The sequence below is a fragment of the Pygocentrus nattereri genome, chromosome 1, assembly GCF_015220715.1.
Source record: "Pygocentrus nattereri isolate fPygNat1 chromosome 1, fPygNat1.pri, whole genome shotgun sequence".
Taxonomy (NCBI): Eukaryota; Metazoa; Chordata; class Actinopteri; order Characiformes; family Serrasalmidae; genus Pygocentrus; species Pygocentrus nattereri.
The window spans coordinates 25,584,964-25,602,299 of record NC_051211.1 but is presented as its reverse complement, the minus strand read 5'-3'; the positions used below and the strand labels follow the sequence as shown (position 1 = coordinate 25,602,299).

The 17,336-nt window shown below is 39.0% G+C and overlaps 1 protein-coding gene across 4 annotated transcripts in view; it reads left to right on the top strand.

Annotated features, from left to right (window-relative positions):
- Positions 1–58: 58 nt before the first annotated feature.
- The window catches only part of znf384a (zinc finger protein 384 a), a 31,148-nt gene continuing 13,870 nt past the window's right edge, over positions 59–17,336 (top strand). Inside the window, exons 1-7 of one of the 4 annotated variants that reach the window (XM_037539690.1) lie at positions 59–199; positions 1,652–1,719; positions 2,096–2,378; positions 3,534–3,656; positions 6,551–6,589; positions 13,645–13,811; positions 15,951–16,027. In XM_037539690.1, coding sequence (XP_037395587.1) covers positions 1,657–1,719; positions 2,096–2,378; positions 3,534–3,656; positions 6,551–6,589; positions 13,645–13,811; positions 15,951–16,027 — 752 coding nt within the window. In that variant the 5' untranslated portion in view covers positions 59–199; positions 1,652–1,656. The remainder of the gene's footprint in view (positions 200–1,651; positions 1,720–2,095; positions 2,379–3,533; positions 3,657–6,550; positions 6,590–13,644; positions 13,812–15,950; positions 16,028–17,336) is intronic. The other 3 variants (XM_037539691.1, XM_017708490.2, XM_017708492.2) reach the window with 3 other exon arrangements.

The window sequence follows — 17,336 nt, the reverse complement described above, 5'->3', positions numbered from 1 at the left end:
GTTCCCATTTTATAGTTTGACCTCATTCACCGGAAGTGTGGCGGAGAATAGTCGGACAGCCCCACAGGAGGGAAAAAAAATCGAAAAAAAAAAAACAGGGGAAAAAGGTGAATCTGAAGGTTCGGGCGGATTTGGACGAAGTTTCCGAACTGTCCCGACTCGAAGGGGTCCCGGGATTGAAAGGAAAACGTCACCACCGGTAATTAATACGGAGTTCTGACTCGATCGTTAATAATTTCTCCGAATTTGAGCAACTCACTCGGGCGCTTCTCCTCTGTCTCGCCAGCCGGAAGTCTGCATGAAGCTGCGTCTCTCGCACAGGGGCATTGGCGTCGACGTTTTTTTCACCGTTCGTTTTTTTTTTTATCCTCGAGCTTTTTTTCTTTTTTTTATTTTCACAGTCAGACTAACCGGAGAGACCGACAGAGGCATAGGGACAATATTGTTTCAAGCGGAAGTTTACTTGTACCTGGCTTTTAATGACGCTTCTGCTTGGCTAGTTAACAAAAGCTGAAATATTAATGGAGGCTGGCTGGGTAGCCCAGATGTCGTTAGCAAGCTGACTAAAGTGCGCATTGTTTTTGGCCAGGAGTGCTCATTCAAATCAAAGGAGTCATTACATTTGCGTAGTGCCTGTACTAGTGCCACATCGCCCAGCTCAAAGTTACATACAGTATTAACGTTTGTTGGGTGTTCGCGTGCTGTTGTTGTTGTTGTTGCCCTACTGTACGAATAAAAAGCACCTAACGTGCTAGTTAGCTGACCTAGCTGGGTTCCCCGAAGAGGACGGCTGGAGAAAAAGTATTAGCTGTGAAGTCGGGGACCCGTTGAGTATACGGCTGCAGATGAGTTGCCACAATGCAAAGACAACCTGCCGTAACACGCAGATAACGGAGAACCGTCTTAAAGTTAACCGGTTTTGACGCAGGCTGGGCTTTTGTTTTGATGCCTATTTATAGTGTGACAGAAGAACCTCTCTCGGTGCAAGTGGGCGTCACTCAGTCGCAGTGAAAGGGAATGTTGGGTTAACTTAAGATACACGAGTAACTCCTCTCCTCTCCTCTCCTCTCCTCTCCTCTCTAATGTAACACGGAACAGCACAGCAAATTGTATGTACCTCAGTAAACATCAATTAATTGTATGTGAATAAAGATCTTGAACAGCAGCGCGTGTCTCTCCCCTATTACCTCTTGTCACGTTTCGTAAGTCAGGTAACGCCCATACTGCATTAGTACACACACTTGATATTGATTTCTTTTTTATTTTAATTGTGCATGCGTAATTGTTTGCACTTTAGTTATGCATGCACCATGGAACATACCTAAAAAATTGAAGACGCCCCTTTGGCTGTCCTATGGCAAGCATAGGGTCATCCGCCATCTGTGTGTCCCTTTGCCAAACTTTAAAAAAATAATTATGAAGGGAAAATGCATGTAAAGAGACTCCACTTGCATCCACAGTTGCTTAGTGGTTTCCAGATTGAAGCACTTTGATTTGTGTGGTTTGCTTGGGTGTCTGACTTCATACCCAAGCAAAGAGTCCTACCAAAATCCCACACACGAACCATAAAACAAAGGGCGAGGGGTAAGTTTCAAAACTGTAGACAAACGCAGAATGGGTGTTTACAAGTGATGTTGCTTTTCAATTGCAGAAATAATGGAAGATTCCCATTTCAACTCATCATACTTTTGGTCTCCCGTTCCCACAGTGCAAGGACAGGTAGAAACCTTATTATTGGACTCTCTTGTACAGTACATCATTGTGTCTAGGAGACGCCATGCTTAAAAAGCAAAATTGAAGTAAAAAAAAAAAAAAATGTATATATGTATGTGCTCCATAGCAGGCTGGGATGGCTACAACAAGACTCCCTCTGATCCATGTGAAAGTTTGAAAAACTTGACAGTGCCCACTTCCCAAAAGAAAATAATCCTTGCTGCTCTTTCTCCCATTTTTCTTCCATCCATTCATCCTCTGCATTTATCTCATACTTCATGTTCCTTCTTTGTTTTTCTTTATCCTCTCCACTCCTTCCTCCTCCTTTCCCTCCATTTTTCCATCTGTTCCACCTACCTCTCTACCCGCTGTTGGTTTTTAGATTGAGAACGCCATGTTTCTGAACAAGATGAAAGAGCAGCTGGGGCCAGAAAAGAGTGCCTCCTTCCCTCACTCTTCCTCCACACACTACCCTGCTGCTGTACTTACTGTGCCTGGCCCTGCCACCATGGACGCTGGAACAGCTGCCAGAGTGCCCAAGCAGGAAGGAGGAGGTGGTCCAGGAGGACCACAAATGGCCGCTGTCGGAGCACACCTCCATCCACCCCATTCCTCGCAGAACATCACAGTAGTGCCAGTTCCCTCCACTGGCATAATGACAGCAGGTGAGTGGTTCAGTTTGACATCTGCTGTTCTTACTTCATGAGGAAATGAATGTACTTTATTTGTCTCAATGGCAAAGTGATTACAATATGTCTTATAAGTAAGCTGTTTTTTTTTATAACACATTAAATATCTACAGAAACTTGACAGCATTATTCCTTTATGTATTGTGCATGCATACAACTAGCCTTATTATCCCAGAAACCTATACTGAGTACAGATGGCCATGCAGAACTCATAGGGCAATAGCATTTTTTCTAAAGACAATATTTAAAGATATGGTATGAGGAAGTTCTGAACATTTGGTGCCAGTTTATTTCTTTCCCTCTTATCCTAGACTAAAAGAATTCCGAATGGCAAAAATACAACATCCGATACCGAAACCTTAACACAATGAACAGTACTTATTAAAGTTTTTAGTTTTTCTGAGGTTTTGTAAATTGGTACAAAAGAAAGCTGCACTTATGCCACATTTTAAAAAATGCTATTAAAATCTAGGACCATAATAATTTTATTCAGTGTTTCACATGCTGCTCCGAACTATAAGTAACAGGACAAATTATGCTCTCTTTGTAATTAAACATGCAGTGTTCTTGAAGTACTGACAATCCACAATATCCTCAGAAAAGAATAACAGGCATGTAGGAGATTGCAGACTGTACCATGTCAACATTGCACAACAATAATTTGATTGATTTTTTTTAATTAACTGAGCAGCTCATAATTGGCTGAAGCTTGCTTGGTATGGGTTTTGTGTGTCATACTGTCCACATCCAATAATACATAATTGCAGTTAGCTTGCAGTAAGATAAAAAGAAAGCTTGTTTTTCATTTTTCCTCATGATGTTTTCTAATTTTGGGTGCCGTCTTTCTCCATCATGTGCACAAATTAGACATCTCAGGTCACCTTTATTGTGTGTGTTACTTTAAAATTATGGAACTTTAAAAGTATCATGAGAGGCCTCAAGTCTAAGTCTACCTTCCTAGATGTCTTGAAATGCTCTGAAGACTTCACAGAATTCGCACAGTGAGTCTTTGCCAAATATTGAAGGTTCATTAGCAGCATATGACTCCTAGTTAGCTCGGGCGGCAATGAAGAATCTTTGAGTAAGTGTTGTTGGAATCAATTAGATCATGGGTGTCTTTCTCTCTTTCAGCCGGTTTAGTGATCACCACTCCTCAGGGCACTCTGGTCACTCCCCCTGCCTCCTCTCAGTCTTTTGTTACTGGACCTCCCGCCACCACCATGATAGTGTCCACCCTGCACCCCTCAAACACAGGTAAACACCAATCCACTCCCCTCAACACTGCTATGCAACTTTTTTAATACACCTTTTTTCCTGCACTCAGGAAAAAGGATTACACCTAATCAGCCAAAATGGCTAATATGCATTTTATTTCATGCATTTTCATCTGATCTGTGTGCTTCTATTATGACATATAGCTGTCTGTATTCACCTAACGCTGATGTGACTGTGATAAGCATAGTAATACAAGCATTTGCTGTGTTTATGTAGAAAAACATTTTATTTCAAAACTTTTACATCGTCAGGCAAGTTAAAGAATTCCTTATCGTTCCGGGACAGTCAGCCTGCTGCGTTGACTTCTGACATATTTTTACCCACATGCACTGGAAAAGCAAGCCATTAGGTGCAGTTTTCTTCATGTAAGAGCCCCTCTTCCTCAGCCAGCGTTTGTCTGTTTCTGTACCATTCATCTCTTTAGTTCTTGAGGAGAGAAAACAAAAACTAAATTAGCAGCAGCAGCATCTCAGAGCTTAAAACCAAATTGTTAAACTGTTTATAAACAAAAAGCGCTACAGAACAGTGAACAACCAGTATATTAAACTAGGCTCTCTCTTGTACTGAAGAGCCAGTGTGTTTACAAAGGCAGGCAGTCAGGCCATGTTAGTGAACTGCCTGAATTTAACCACAGGAACAGTTTCTAGTGAATTACAAACACAGATATGTATGTTAAATTGCTGTGAAAAAGTATCAGTTTCTTCTATTTTTGCTAATTTGTCACATGTAAATGTTTCAGATCATCTAATTCATTTTAATATAAGATGAAGACGACAGGAGTAAAGACAAAACACAGCTTTTAAATGATTATTCCATTTCTTGAAGATAAAGATTAATTCTAAACCTGTATCATCCATGTGAAAAACTAATTGCCCCCTAAACCTGATAACTTGTTGTGCTCCCTTTGGCAGTAACAATTGCAATCTGATGTTTGCAGCAACTTGAAATGAGTCTTTAACATCACTGTGGATAAATCTTGGCCCACTCAAGTGTTGATTTTTTTAATATACTACATTGAAGAGTTTTTCATCACGAACGGCCCGTTTAAGGTCTTGCCACACCTTTTCTATAGGATTCAAGTCAGACTTTGACTTGGCCATTCCAAAACCGTTATTTTGTTTCTTTTTAGCCATTCAGAGGTGGTCTTGCTTATGTGCTTTGGATCATTGTCCTGCTGCATAACCCATAACTGCCCTTGAGCTTTAGGTCACTGACGGGCAGATGTTCTCCTTCAGGATTTTCTGATAGAGAGCAGAATTCATGGTTCCATCAGTTAATCAACTATGACAAGTCGTCCAGGTCCTGCAGAAGCAGAGCAGCTCCAGACCATCACCATGTTTGACTGTTGGTACAATGTTCTTATGGTGGAATGTGGTGTTACTTTTACGGCAGATGTGACGGGACCCACGTCTTCCAAAATGTTCTACCTTTGACTCATTAGTCTGCAGAATAATATCTGCAGACAAAAGTCTTGTGGGTCATTTAGATGTTTTTTGGGAAATGCGAGATGAGCCTTTGTTTTCTTTTTGGTCAGCAGTTTTTTTGTGCTTTGTAACTGTTTCGTGGATGCCATGTTTGCCCAGTGTAGAATCATGTACATTGACCTTAACTGGGCCAAGTGAGGCCTGCAATTCTTAAGATTTTCGTCTGGGCTCTTGTGTGACCTCATGGATGAGTCCTGGGAAGGTTCACCACTCTTCCAAATTTTCTCCATTTGTGGTTAATGGCTTTCACTGGGTTTTGCTGGCACTCCCATCCCAGAGACTTAGCTATGGCTTTGTAACCCTTTGCAGACTTGCAGATTTCATTGACTTTACTTCCCATCTGTATTAGAATCAGCATCATGTGATGCCACGTTCTAGAGAGATTCAACAGGTCTGGCAGTAATCATGCCTGGTGTGGCTGGTGAAATTGAACCCAAAGTAGCTAAGGTGGCAGTTACTGTTTCACATAGGGCCAGGTAGGGTATTTTGCCTTCCATAAATGAACTCATCATTTTAAAACTCATTTTGTGTTTAATTATGGTATCTTTGTTTAATATTAAAAGTCGTTTGATGATCTGAAACATTCAAGTGCATTGTATGTTACACAAATAGGGCAGTCAATTATAACAGTTAGGACAAAAGACAAGAAATAATGTACATTTGTAAAGTATTCGTTCGGAACAACAACCATTTTTATCAAACTGAGATGAAGGAACTTTGCCATGACCCGTATTATTAGATTGCCTTCTCTAAGATTTTGACTTTTGTGCATTAAGAATGTAACATCCTTTGTCTCAGGTCTATGCAATACTGCCTTAAAATGATGCCTACTCAGACAGCTGCGTCCTGAATGGATCACACCCAGTGTTTGTTTTGCGCTTTAGTACTTTTGAGTGGCCTATTTATCCCCTTAGAATCTAAGTATAATCTAAACCCTCATGATCATCCAGCAATAGAAAACTTAAAGTAGCCATAGTGTTTTATGGGTTACTGGCAGGTTTACAAATAAGAATCTCTGAAAATAATCTGCTAGCCAAGAAGAGGACACCCTCCTCATGCATACACACAGTTTTCTGTGTTCTTTTCTGCTACATTTTGCCATAATTTTCACAACAACATACATTAGGTGGCTGCAGTGCATCTCACTAGCAAACGCAGAATAATTGCTAATGACTGAATTATTGTATGCAAGTAGCTTTCACACTCATTACATTTTACTCTGCCATACACACCATACACACACAGCATGATCTTCCACTAGCTCAATTTGAGCCAGCCAAATTGTGAAAAGTTAATGAGAGAGGGAAGGGAGGGAAAGAAGGATGAGGGCATGGAGGGAGCGAGCACTGTGTGTTGAGTGTGTTCTGCTCTTCTCTCGATTTCTGTCAGAGGCCAGGCGGCCCCCTTCCTTCTACCTCCACAACCACAGTAAGTATTTATACACACACACATCAGACTTTCATGTATTGTAATTATTCATTAAAACCAGATATTTTCGCCCATTAGTTCCACCCCTGTTGAATGAACAATGAAGTTCTTAGAGTTAGACATATTAAGCAGTATGTGATGACATACTGTATCCTTTGTTTTGAAGCATTGGTTGTGTGTGTTAATGTATGTGCTTTCCACATTGCTATTGCTTTTAACAGGGTAGTAAGGAATTGTTTTAAAAGTTGACCTTTTATGGCCCCAAGTGTGTTTTTGTGTTCCTGGCAAGGCCAAGACTGATCAAAATGTTTTAAGCTGTTCAGTTTGAACAGTGCATCACATGACAAAAAGTGTGTGGACAGCCCTCCTAACTATTCAGCTTAGATTTTTCAGCACCACCCATTGATAACCATGCAGTCTTCATAGACAAACATTGGCAGTGTAGTAGGCCATGCCAAAGAGCTCAGTGACTTTAAACATGGCACTGTCCTAGCATGTCACTTTTACCCCAGTTTGGTCTGGGGCTGTTTTTCAGGGTTTGGGCTAAGCCCCTTTGTTCCAGGGAAGGGTAATGTTAATGCTTCAGCATATACATTTTTGGCATTTTAGGCAATTATATGCTTCTAACTGTAGCGGCAGTTTTGAGGAAGGCCCTTCCTATTCTAGCATGACTGTGCCCCTGCGCACAAAGCTAGGTCCATAAGGTTTGAGGAGTTTGAAGGGCCTAGCTGCAGACGAGCGGTACCGTATTTTCAGCACAGCACTCTCAGCCCTGCAGGCTAAGCTCCGGATATGATGTCACATAAAGGTCAAGAGGCTTGCCATTTGCAACACGGTGAGCATGGGAGATATGCATGCAGATGTCTATTGCTGCATAATGTTTAAAAAACCCTCAGATGCTATGTAATTCTGAAATAATTTGGCAATGTTTATTACAGTTGATGACATAGTACATTTTGTCATAGACAGTTTAAGAGAAAAGAAGATTGCTATTTAACCCTGGATAGTCAAACACGAGAGTGTTTATTTCATTAATGCATGGTATATATATATATATATATATATAAATTAGTTATTCTTATTCCTTGTTAATGTGCTTTGTGTTTTGCCCAAAAATTGAACTTTTTCATAAGTTGTAAATATTTTAATATATGTTTTAATAATGTTCTTTTCATTCCATCATATTTCAACAAATCCACATTGCCATTTTCATTATCACCCTGAACAAACAAAGCTGTTTTATTTCATTTATAAATGTATTTTACAGATTTAATCTGAAGAACCATTTCCAGAAAAACTATTTAAGCACGAAATGGTTGTATGTAGAATTCATAGTTCTAAGCATTGTCTTTCCTAAAGAACCCTTGAAGAACCTTCATCCATCCTTTTTAAAAGTGTATGGGTTCAAACACCAGTAAAATACCCCAGCTGATATATATACCAGCAAGCTAATAAACACCTATTCCACAACCTCAGTATTCTCTTTATCTGTCACAAAAAACACTTGAACGTGCTTAATGCACTTGGGTGCTGAAAAAAACAAAAATGTCACATTAAGATTCTCCTGGAAGGGCAGGAAAGTGTAACTGCAATTCTGAAATGAACCGCTAGAAGTACCTGTAAGAAGCTGATAGTGAGGGTCTGAAAGTGCGGTGCTGCTGGTCTGCAGCTGGATACTACTGGTTTGATGTGGTAGAACTCCGGAGGCCTGACCTCAGCACCACCTTTGACATGAATTAGAATGTCAATTGCTGCCAGACCTTCTCGTCCAACATCAGTGCCTGACCTCAATTTCTCTTGACTGAATGAGCACAAGTTCCCATAGATGCACTCCTTCCCGGAAGAGCGGAGGCTGCTATGGCCACAAAGGGGTGTCCTCTGTGTTAAGACCTCTTAAACTCCCTGGAACCACAGTGTCACCAGTTCCACAATGCACTTCATTATATCCTTCACTTCATAACTTCGGTTTTTCATAAGCTGCATTCAAAACGTAGGTTTCACATGAAAACCGTAACTCTTCTTTCCAGTTAAATACACGAGCAAAGTAAAGTTTTAAAATAGCTAATAAAAATTTGGCTTCAAATAAGTGACTCCCAATAACTATGAACTACGAAATATGAATTGTAATTATGGATATTCATATTAAAGGGAAAATGTCAGCCAGTGTGTACAAATCAAAACAAACAAAAAAATAATGAAAGGGCTGATTCTTGGGATCATGAACAAGTGTCATTATTCTGTAAGACGACCTCATTTTGAGTTATTGCAGAGCATATATGCCAATTATAATTATTTATTTTTAATTGAAATACATATTATTTTTACTTTTACTTTATTTCCTTCATTGCACATCATAGACTTATAAACGTGATTTTTTTAATTCCTGAGATCCTTTTAGAACTAACGACCATCATAATCCACTTAATTATTTAAACAGGTCATGACCTGTGAGAATGGGTCTCTTATTTTGAAACATCATGAAAAAAGGGAAGCGATGATGCAGTGGCTTCATGCCTGAGAATTCCCACTCTGCAATGTCTTCTGGGTTTCACAAACGCTAGAGGGCGCTCCCGAGTGAGTCCAGAATGAATGGGTTGATACGGACCATTTGAGCAAAATCATAGTTTATAAATGCTTCAACATTTTAAATGTAACAGAATACAATCATTTCCTGAACACAGAACAGCATAAAACATTTTAACGGCGCTGCTATATGTTTAAGAGCCTTTAAACTCGAGCTATAGGAGTTTAAAACAGCTCATGTATGTCCATGACGCCAGTGAGTACGAACAGCCAGGGAGCGTGAACAGCTCGTCATCAGTCATCTCTTGCTGTAGAAAAAAGGAAAAATATATAGGTAAGATTTCATAAACGCCTCGAAAATCGCTATTAGGGTGTTTATTTTTTTTTGTTTGGTTTTTGATGGCATGTAGAAAGAAATTATTTACTGAGGGTTTGTCAAAAATTAAAGAATTAAAATTAGGAACTTGGAAGGAATCATTCCTTTTCCGGTAATGAGAGCACAGGTAGGAAACGCATGCTGAATGACAGGAGAAGCAGGTATGTCGGTTCTGTTATAGACTTCGTGATTTTCTGCCTGCATGTGTGTTATTGTTGTCTATTTCATAACTCTGTGCGCACGAATATTACACAGCACAGGAGGCCAGTGGCAGCACTGCAGCTCAATAGGATCCTATTGGGGGATTATTATTAGAAATGAGAGATGTTTGTATAATTGATAGTTAGTATAGTTGATACTGAAGAAGACTCCCTTCAGGAATGTGGTCCTCTTGAATTGAAATAGGTTTGAGCATCTGACAGATTGTTATCTGACTTATAATTGCTGAATTATGTGATATACATATATATATTTTTAGAACATTTACATTTTTCAGCAATGGACAGACGGTCTATGATGATATAGAAAGTTATTTGAGGTTGATTTGACATTTTGAAGACATTTCTGGCCCCTGGTGGGCCAAAAGGGAGTGCAGTATTGTCAGTATAGCATGGCAGTGTGTGCTAGTGTGTGCTCATACCCACCAAACCGCCCATACACTGTGTTTGGAGAAATTCTTGTTAGATGCTGTTTTAGCAGTTTGGAAAAGGGCGCTTGGAGATACGAAAAGGACACTTGGAAAAAGCCACTCGTCATCCTTTACTCAGACGTTAATAACTTTATAATAAATGAAGCTGAACTATGAGCCATTTTTCCACAAATCGAGGCTATAGACCGGATTTCTGATGGTGTCTCTTCAGTGACAGGCAGTGTAAAAGCATTTTTACACATATACAAAGACCAACTAAGATCTTTTGCTTTCAGTAGTAAATTACAAGCCCATGGCATAATGTATCAGCAGTGTGAGACGACAAGCAGCAGCAGTAAGAATGCTCATGGCAGAATCTGTAACGGCAGAACACACTAACAGAGCCGCCTCATTGGCCAGCTGAGCTGTGTCTTTCAGTTATCGCTCATCTGCCACTATGTGGTCACTTAGGCTATGTTCACACAGCAGGTAAAAGTGGACTAAATCCGATGTTTTTCTTCGTATGTGACACAGATGGGTTCAAAACACATTGAATCATTTTTAATTGGAGACGCTTTCATATGTGGTACTAAAATCCGAAACATATCCAATGTGCGACTCAATCTGAACAGCCAGATCGGAATTCATGTGACTTTTATGTCAATCCAACTCCACATTTGTCATTTCGCTTTGCTGAGATTTCATAAACATTTGGTGTGATAAAAAATGAGAAGAGTTATCCAAACTCCTCCATGTTCGAAGAGATTTTGAAAGAAGAGGCTGTAGGAAATCGAGGTTGCTGTGTGAAATAACAGTTAAAAGTCTGAAAGCAGTTTAAAGAATCCAAGGACATGAACAAAAGAAGTGACCGTACCCTTTTAACAGCGAGCACAAACACATTCTGGGTGATGAGCACAGCTGTCAGTCAGTGAAGCGTCATGATCGCTCTTGTGATGCTGGTAAAAATGAAACTGAAACCTCTGGGAGCAGACTGGTGTTCATTGGCAGTTGATTGTTTACCTCAGAATGAGCGTGCCATATGAAGCAAAGTCAGTTTAGGAGTTTGATCTGTTCAGACTGATGTCACATATACATCATATTTTGAAGATATTGTGAACAGCCAAACAAAAACAATCGTATTTGGTGAGAATCAGAATTTGGCCGCTTTGTTGATGTTATTGAGAGAGCAAAATGGAACCAGCAGACTCTCAGCGTCAGAGGCTATGAATAAATAGCAACGTGACTGAAAAGGGACCTTACGCATTAATGGGGCAATAAATAAGAATATTAAAACACCCAGAGCTGTAGTGAACCTGCCTGGAAGAGGATACATGTTTTACTCTAAAGCACAGAGAGGACAATGGACTGAAAAGTAAAACTCCAGTAGATAGATAGATAGATAGATAGATAGATAGATAGATAGATAGATAGATTAACTGATCAAACTTTATTGATCCAGAAGGAAATTTAAGTGGATTTGGTGTAAAAAAGAAGGATGGTTATTTAGAAAAGAATATCACTCTTAAATATGGTGCAGGACCAGTGGATTTTGGGTCTGTGACACATTCCAGCAGTAAAGTACTCAAAAACATAAATCCACACAAAAATGGCTCGGTGATCACAGAATGTATGTGCCAGTCCCCCTAACCTAAGTCCTGTGAAAACCTATGGGGTGAGAGTCTGGAGGATCTGGAGACATTGCTAGTTAAGGAGGGTGCAAAAACAGATGTGGTTTTGTTAAAAACATTTCTTGTTTTATTTTATTTTATTTTTTTAGATTAAATTTACTTTATGCATTTAATGTTTTTCTCATACTTGTGAATATATCAATGTGAGATTGGGCTAATTAACTACAAAGACAGTTGTTTATTACCTTTTATACCTTTGTATCTTTATCATGGATGCCAATAATTGTGGAAGTGATTGCGTGTCAAAGGATATGGAATTTTATGTTCTTTTGATTTTTAATGATACATTTTGTATTTATAAATTGTGCTTTCTGCTGATCACTGGTGCTTATGGTTTTTTAAAGAAGAATGGAGGAGCAAGTCATTGTGCCACTTTGTGATCATAAATACTAGAAAGTGCTATAACCTGACTTGGGCAAGAATACAAAAAAGAAAAAAATACATAAAAGAGAACATGCCCCCAATTACGAATACATAACTACAAATTTACTACAATTAACTTGTATCAAAATAAAGTACAATAGTAAAACCCTTAGTTGTTTATGGAGGCAGAAGAGGGAGGCCTTCTTTTATTTTATCACTCCTTGTTTGTTTTTTTTTGTTTTTTTTGGGGGGGGAGGGGGGGGGGTTTAAATAACATTCTGTCTTCTTAATAAAATCTAATTGAACTAATACAAAGAAATCACTAATAACTTTGAACTGAGTCTCAAAAGCAGTATCCTGAATATCGCTGGAGAGGCTGATGAGTTTTGTCCCTCAATGTGGCCGTAAATCGCTGTGTAGGGGACAGCTGTCAAGGCATTGCTGTAACAACGAAAGCTGTTATGTGACTTAGTGCCCAGTAACACTAAACTAATAGACTTAATTAACGGTAGAAATGAGTGAAACAATGTAACGTTTTAATTCAGTTTGATTCCTTGTACTGTACAGAGGTTTCAAAATAGTTTGAAATGCAAATTATCTGCAATATTTTTAGACTTTAATAATGTTTTGCTCTTCAGGACAAATTCTGAACACAAGTTGAGTGATATTAATAAATAAGCTTTAGTGAAAAGTTATTTTTACACCTTTATAAATTCGGATACATCAAACATAGGGATGCACAGTGTCAGTATGCAGTGTCTAGGAGTGACATTTTCAGCTGAGCCGTCATTTCGTTATACCCTGTGTAGTGACAATAAAGGAATCTTGAATTTGCACCATATATAACCATAATGGTCTCAATGCCATTAGCCTATATAATGTCTGGTCTTCTGTCATTACTGTATATAAAAGCAACATCTGTAAATCTCCTGCTTTGGTATTTGTAAAATGGGCTTTGTGTGAGGGTGTTTTGTTGGACTACGTAAAAACTAAAACATGACACTAATTGAGTTCAAACTACACATTTGTGAAATGGCTAATGCATCATAATAATCGAACTTTAAAGACTAACGCTAATAAATACTTTGTTCATTTAGAAATGAATTATTATGAAATGTAAAAAACATTAGACATTTATCAAGTCACATGCAAAACTTTACTTTCACAACTTTAAATCCGATCAGACCAGTTGCAGTATTAACCTGCAGTATTAGTATGTTTGTCTATAAAGTTGTAGTGGATTCAGCACATTACTTGTTGTTTAGGTGTTTATGTTCGAGACTAATCCAAAATAAATATTCTTAAACACCAACTTTTCTTTAGATGTAGGTCCTTGCCTGTCCTCTTCTCTTCTGGATACTTCTGTGAGCTCTAGTTTTGTTTCATCACTGCTTAGTGCAGCAGGAATTACTCTTGCCTCATCCAAATATCTTGTCCCTCTTTTTATTCTTTTGTCTGCTTCTTCCCTCCTTTCCAGATAAGAAAGAGGATGGCAGTGTGCCTCCAGCAGTTGTTATCCCAGCACCCTCAAAGCGAGGCAGAAAGAAGAAGTCTGTGATGCCCAGAGCGGGTCCTGTGACGACACACACACTCTCCACAGGAAGCGATGCATTAATTCTTGCTCACCTGGCTGCTGGAGGGCAGGCAAGAGTGATTAATGCTCACATTTATTTAGCAGTAGAAACATTTCTGTTGAACTGTTTCAAGCAGTACTAAGCCAGGTTTTCTGTCCCTCAGAGTAGAAACTGTTGTTTAACCCTTAGAAGTCACAGTTGTGGTCAGCCGTAATGAAAACATGCTCTAAGTCGATATTCATATTTTGTCATTCATAGCTCATTGACAGCTGTGGATTCTAAACAAGCAGATACGTTTTGTCTTAACTGCAGAGTGTAAACTTTTAATTGAAACCACATTTGGTGAAAAGTTATTATTTTCTCCCCAATTTAGTCGTTTTCAGTTGCACCCACTAGTTAGGACTCCCCCAATCACATGATACTACCAGCGCTGTGAAGTCAGCCGCCGCATCTTTTTTAACTGCCGCTCATGCAACATCATTGGACTGGCAAACATGCTCAGAGGAAAGCGCCAACCACCAGTTCTGTTACATCAGCTAACAGACGACTGCGCTGACTGCGCTAGCATCGCGTTCGAGTTATAAGGGGGAGAAGGGTGGGCCTAACACCCAGAGAAATGGGGGGGAACGTTTTTTGTACAATCATGTTTCCGAAGGTAGGGACACTGTGCAAAAGGCAATGATGTGCAAATCATTTGAACACTATACTTCATTGACAATAGTATAAAGACAAAATATTACATGTTAAAGCTGAGAAATATTATTGTTTTTCTTTTAATATATGTCCATTTTGACGTTGATGCCTGCAACATGTTTAAAGAAAGTTGAGACAGGGCAGAAGAAAACTACTACATTTGTATAATGCTTAAAAAAAACACCTGGTGTAACAGAAGTGATTAGGCTTAATTGGCAACAGGTGAATAACGTGATTTGGGTACAAACAGAGGATCCCAGAGAGGCTGAGTCAGATGTAAAGATGTGGACAGGCTCACCACTCAGTAAAAAACTGCATGGCCATGCATCATTTCAAGAATAAATGTTCAACAGTTCAAAAGCCATCATCCGTAATGGTATGGGGGGCGCATGATCCGAGTGGCTTGCGCATTCATACAGGTTTTAGAGCAACATATGCTCCCATCCAGTTGACGTCTTTTTCAGGGAGAGCCTTGCTTATTTCAGCAAGACAATGCCAAACCTCGTCCTACACATATTACAACACATATTACAATGGCATGGCTCTGTAATAAAGGTCTGGGTGCTGAATTGGTGCTGAACTGTCACCCACTGAGAACATTTGGCGCATTATGAAACTAAAAATATGGCAAAGGAGACCACTTTTAAGACTAAAGCAGTTGGTCTCTTGCATTCCCAAATGCTGTTAAAAGGAGAGGGGATGCATCACAGTGGTAAACATGCCCTTGTCCCTGCTTTCTTGAAATGTGTTGCTGGCATCAAACTCAAAGTACATCAAAGACATTTAAAAAAAAAATCTCATTTTTAAGATTTGAAATTTTTTGTGCCATTTTCAATGAAATAGAGCTTAAAAAAATTGCACATCATTGCATTTTGTTTTTATTTACATTTCACACATCATCCCAGGTCTTTTGGAGACAGGCTTGTTGTTTCTTGAAAGAGAAAGAAAAGGAATGTAAATCAATTGTAAGCACAATTGATTGCATAACTCATAATAAAACTAAATATGCATAGAGTTACAGAGTTAGACTTTGAACTTCTTTATAGCTAAAAGTGTTAATATACTACACTTTTAAAAATAAAGATGCCAGAAAGGATTTATTGGAGTGGTGCTATGAACAGGGACATGTCTGGTTCCATTAAAGAAAATTACGATTGATAGTAATTTCAAAAATACATTTTTGTAAATGAGATATGTGAGTGTGAAGAACCTTCTACAGGTTAAAGTTTCTATACCAATTAAAGATTCTATTCTATATCCGAGCCGTAAACCATGTAGGAGACTTTAATTTTGTAAGAGCGTACACTGTGGAGAGCCATTAGGTAAGTAAATTAACTGAAATTTTAAATGGATATTGTGTTAATCAGCATTTTCCAGAAGGATGCATAGTAAGAGACATGTCTAGTTAACTGATTGCTAGTGGGTAACCATTTTAAATCTAGAAAAACATGTTAGCTATAGTTTTACACACAGAACGTTACTTATGTTTGTATGTTTGATTGCTGTCTTGTTTTAGCACCACGCAGCAGATCCGTATGACCTGTCTAATGATGAGGATGATCATACAGGCAAAGATGGGAGCAAATCATACAGGTACAGAACTGACATGCTGCTATATTCTTTAACATTTTTACTTGTTAGCATAATGTATACAAACTAGTGTGTTTATATACTTTGGAGAGGTAGACAAAATAATGAAAACACCAACTGATTAACATTGACAAAGGCAACTACACAGTGCTGACAGTCAGCGTTTTGAAATGTGAATTTTGCAGGTGTATTGATTCAAAAAATCAAATGATTTAATGTATTGTAGAGGGAGCTCTTCACAGCATTTGCCAAATACAGAAAAACTGTGAAGTCAGTGAAGAGGAAGAGGGGTCATCTCAAAAGTCACCTGACAGGGATAGCTGGCCAGTGAACTTCTAAATTGTGGCCTCATATTCCCTCAGAACTGAATCAGCACCACTATGACTCATGAAGTCAGATTATTGCTTTATATGGTTGTATAACAACCAAGGAATATGGAGGTTTATCCTTGTGTTTATAGCTGATGTGTTGTGTGATGTGTGTTAACACACATTCATGACTCATGAAGCAGCAAACAGGACAATTTGAGAGACAATTTTTTTTTGGCTATTTTAGATCAGTCAGGGCCACTTCGTCAAAGAAAATATTTTGTTTCCATGTGCAGTTAGTTAGATTTGGTGGTATGGCTCTGTTCTGAGACCTCCCTGCCCTTCCGTGTGCATACATGGAAAAAGCAGCAGAAAGCCCCCCGAACCAACTGTACCAAACAAACATCTGGCCAGTAGGAGGTTGTGAAGATGCTTTCAGAGGAAGTGGTGAGAACAGGGAGCAAACAAAAGTGGCAGAAATAAGCTCCCTGACTAATTTAGTCAATGTTTGTGTAATGGTTAAAACAGGTTTCTTCTGAGAAGCATAAAGAGCAACTCAATAATTTCCGATAGCTTTTAATTTATTAAACCTCAAATTTAAGCTTGCAGAACCACATAACTAGCTGGGCAATGACACTGATGCAAACCACTTTATGAACAACTTTCAATTGAGATTAAAGGATTCATTAGAACAGTAAAACAGTGACTTTAACCCGTTCTCATAAACTGTCAATGCAAGTCTGTGTCACTGGATGCCAAACACTTCACATTCCAATTGGATAAAAATTAGCACAAGCAAGATGCTACCGCAGCGCCCCTCAGGACGGAAAAACGTAAATTTGCTGACTCGCCAAACTACGAACACAAACTTACATGTTTCAAGAGAAACAAACACTTTATAAAATATACCAATTTCACAGGCAAACAAAATAAAACCCTTCCTTTCTTTAGCATCATTGAGGCATAGCGGTCCTGCTGAGCTGGCTACGCAGGCTGTGCTCAAC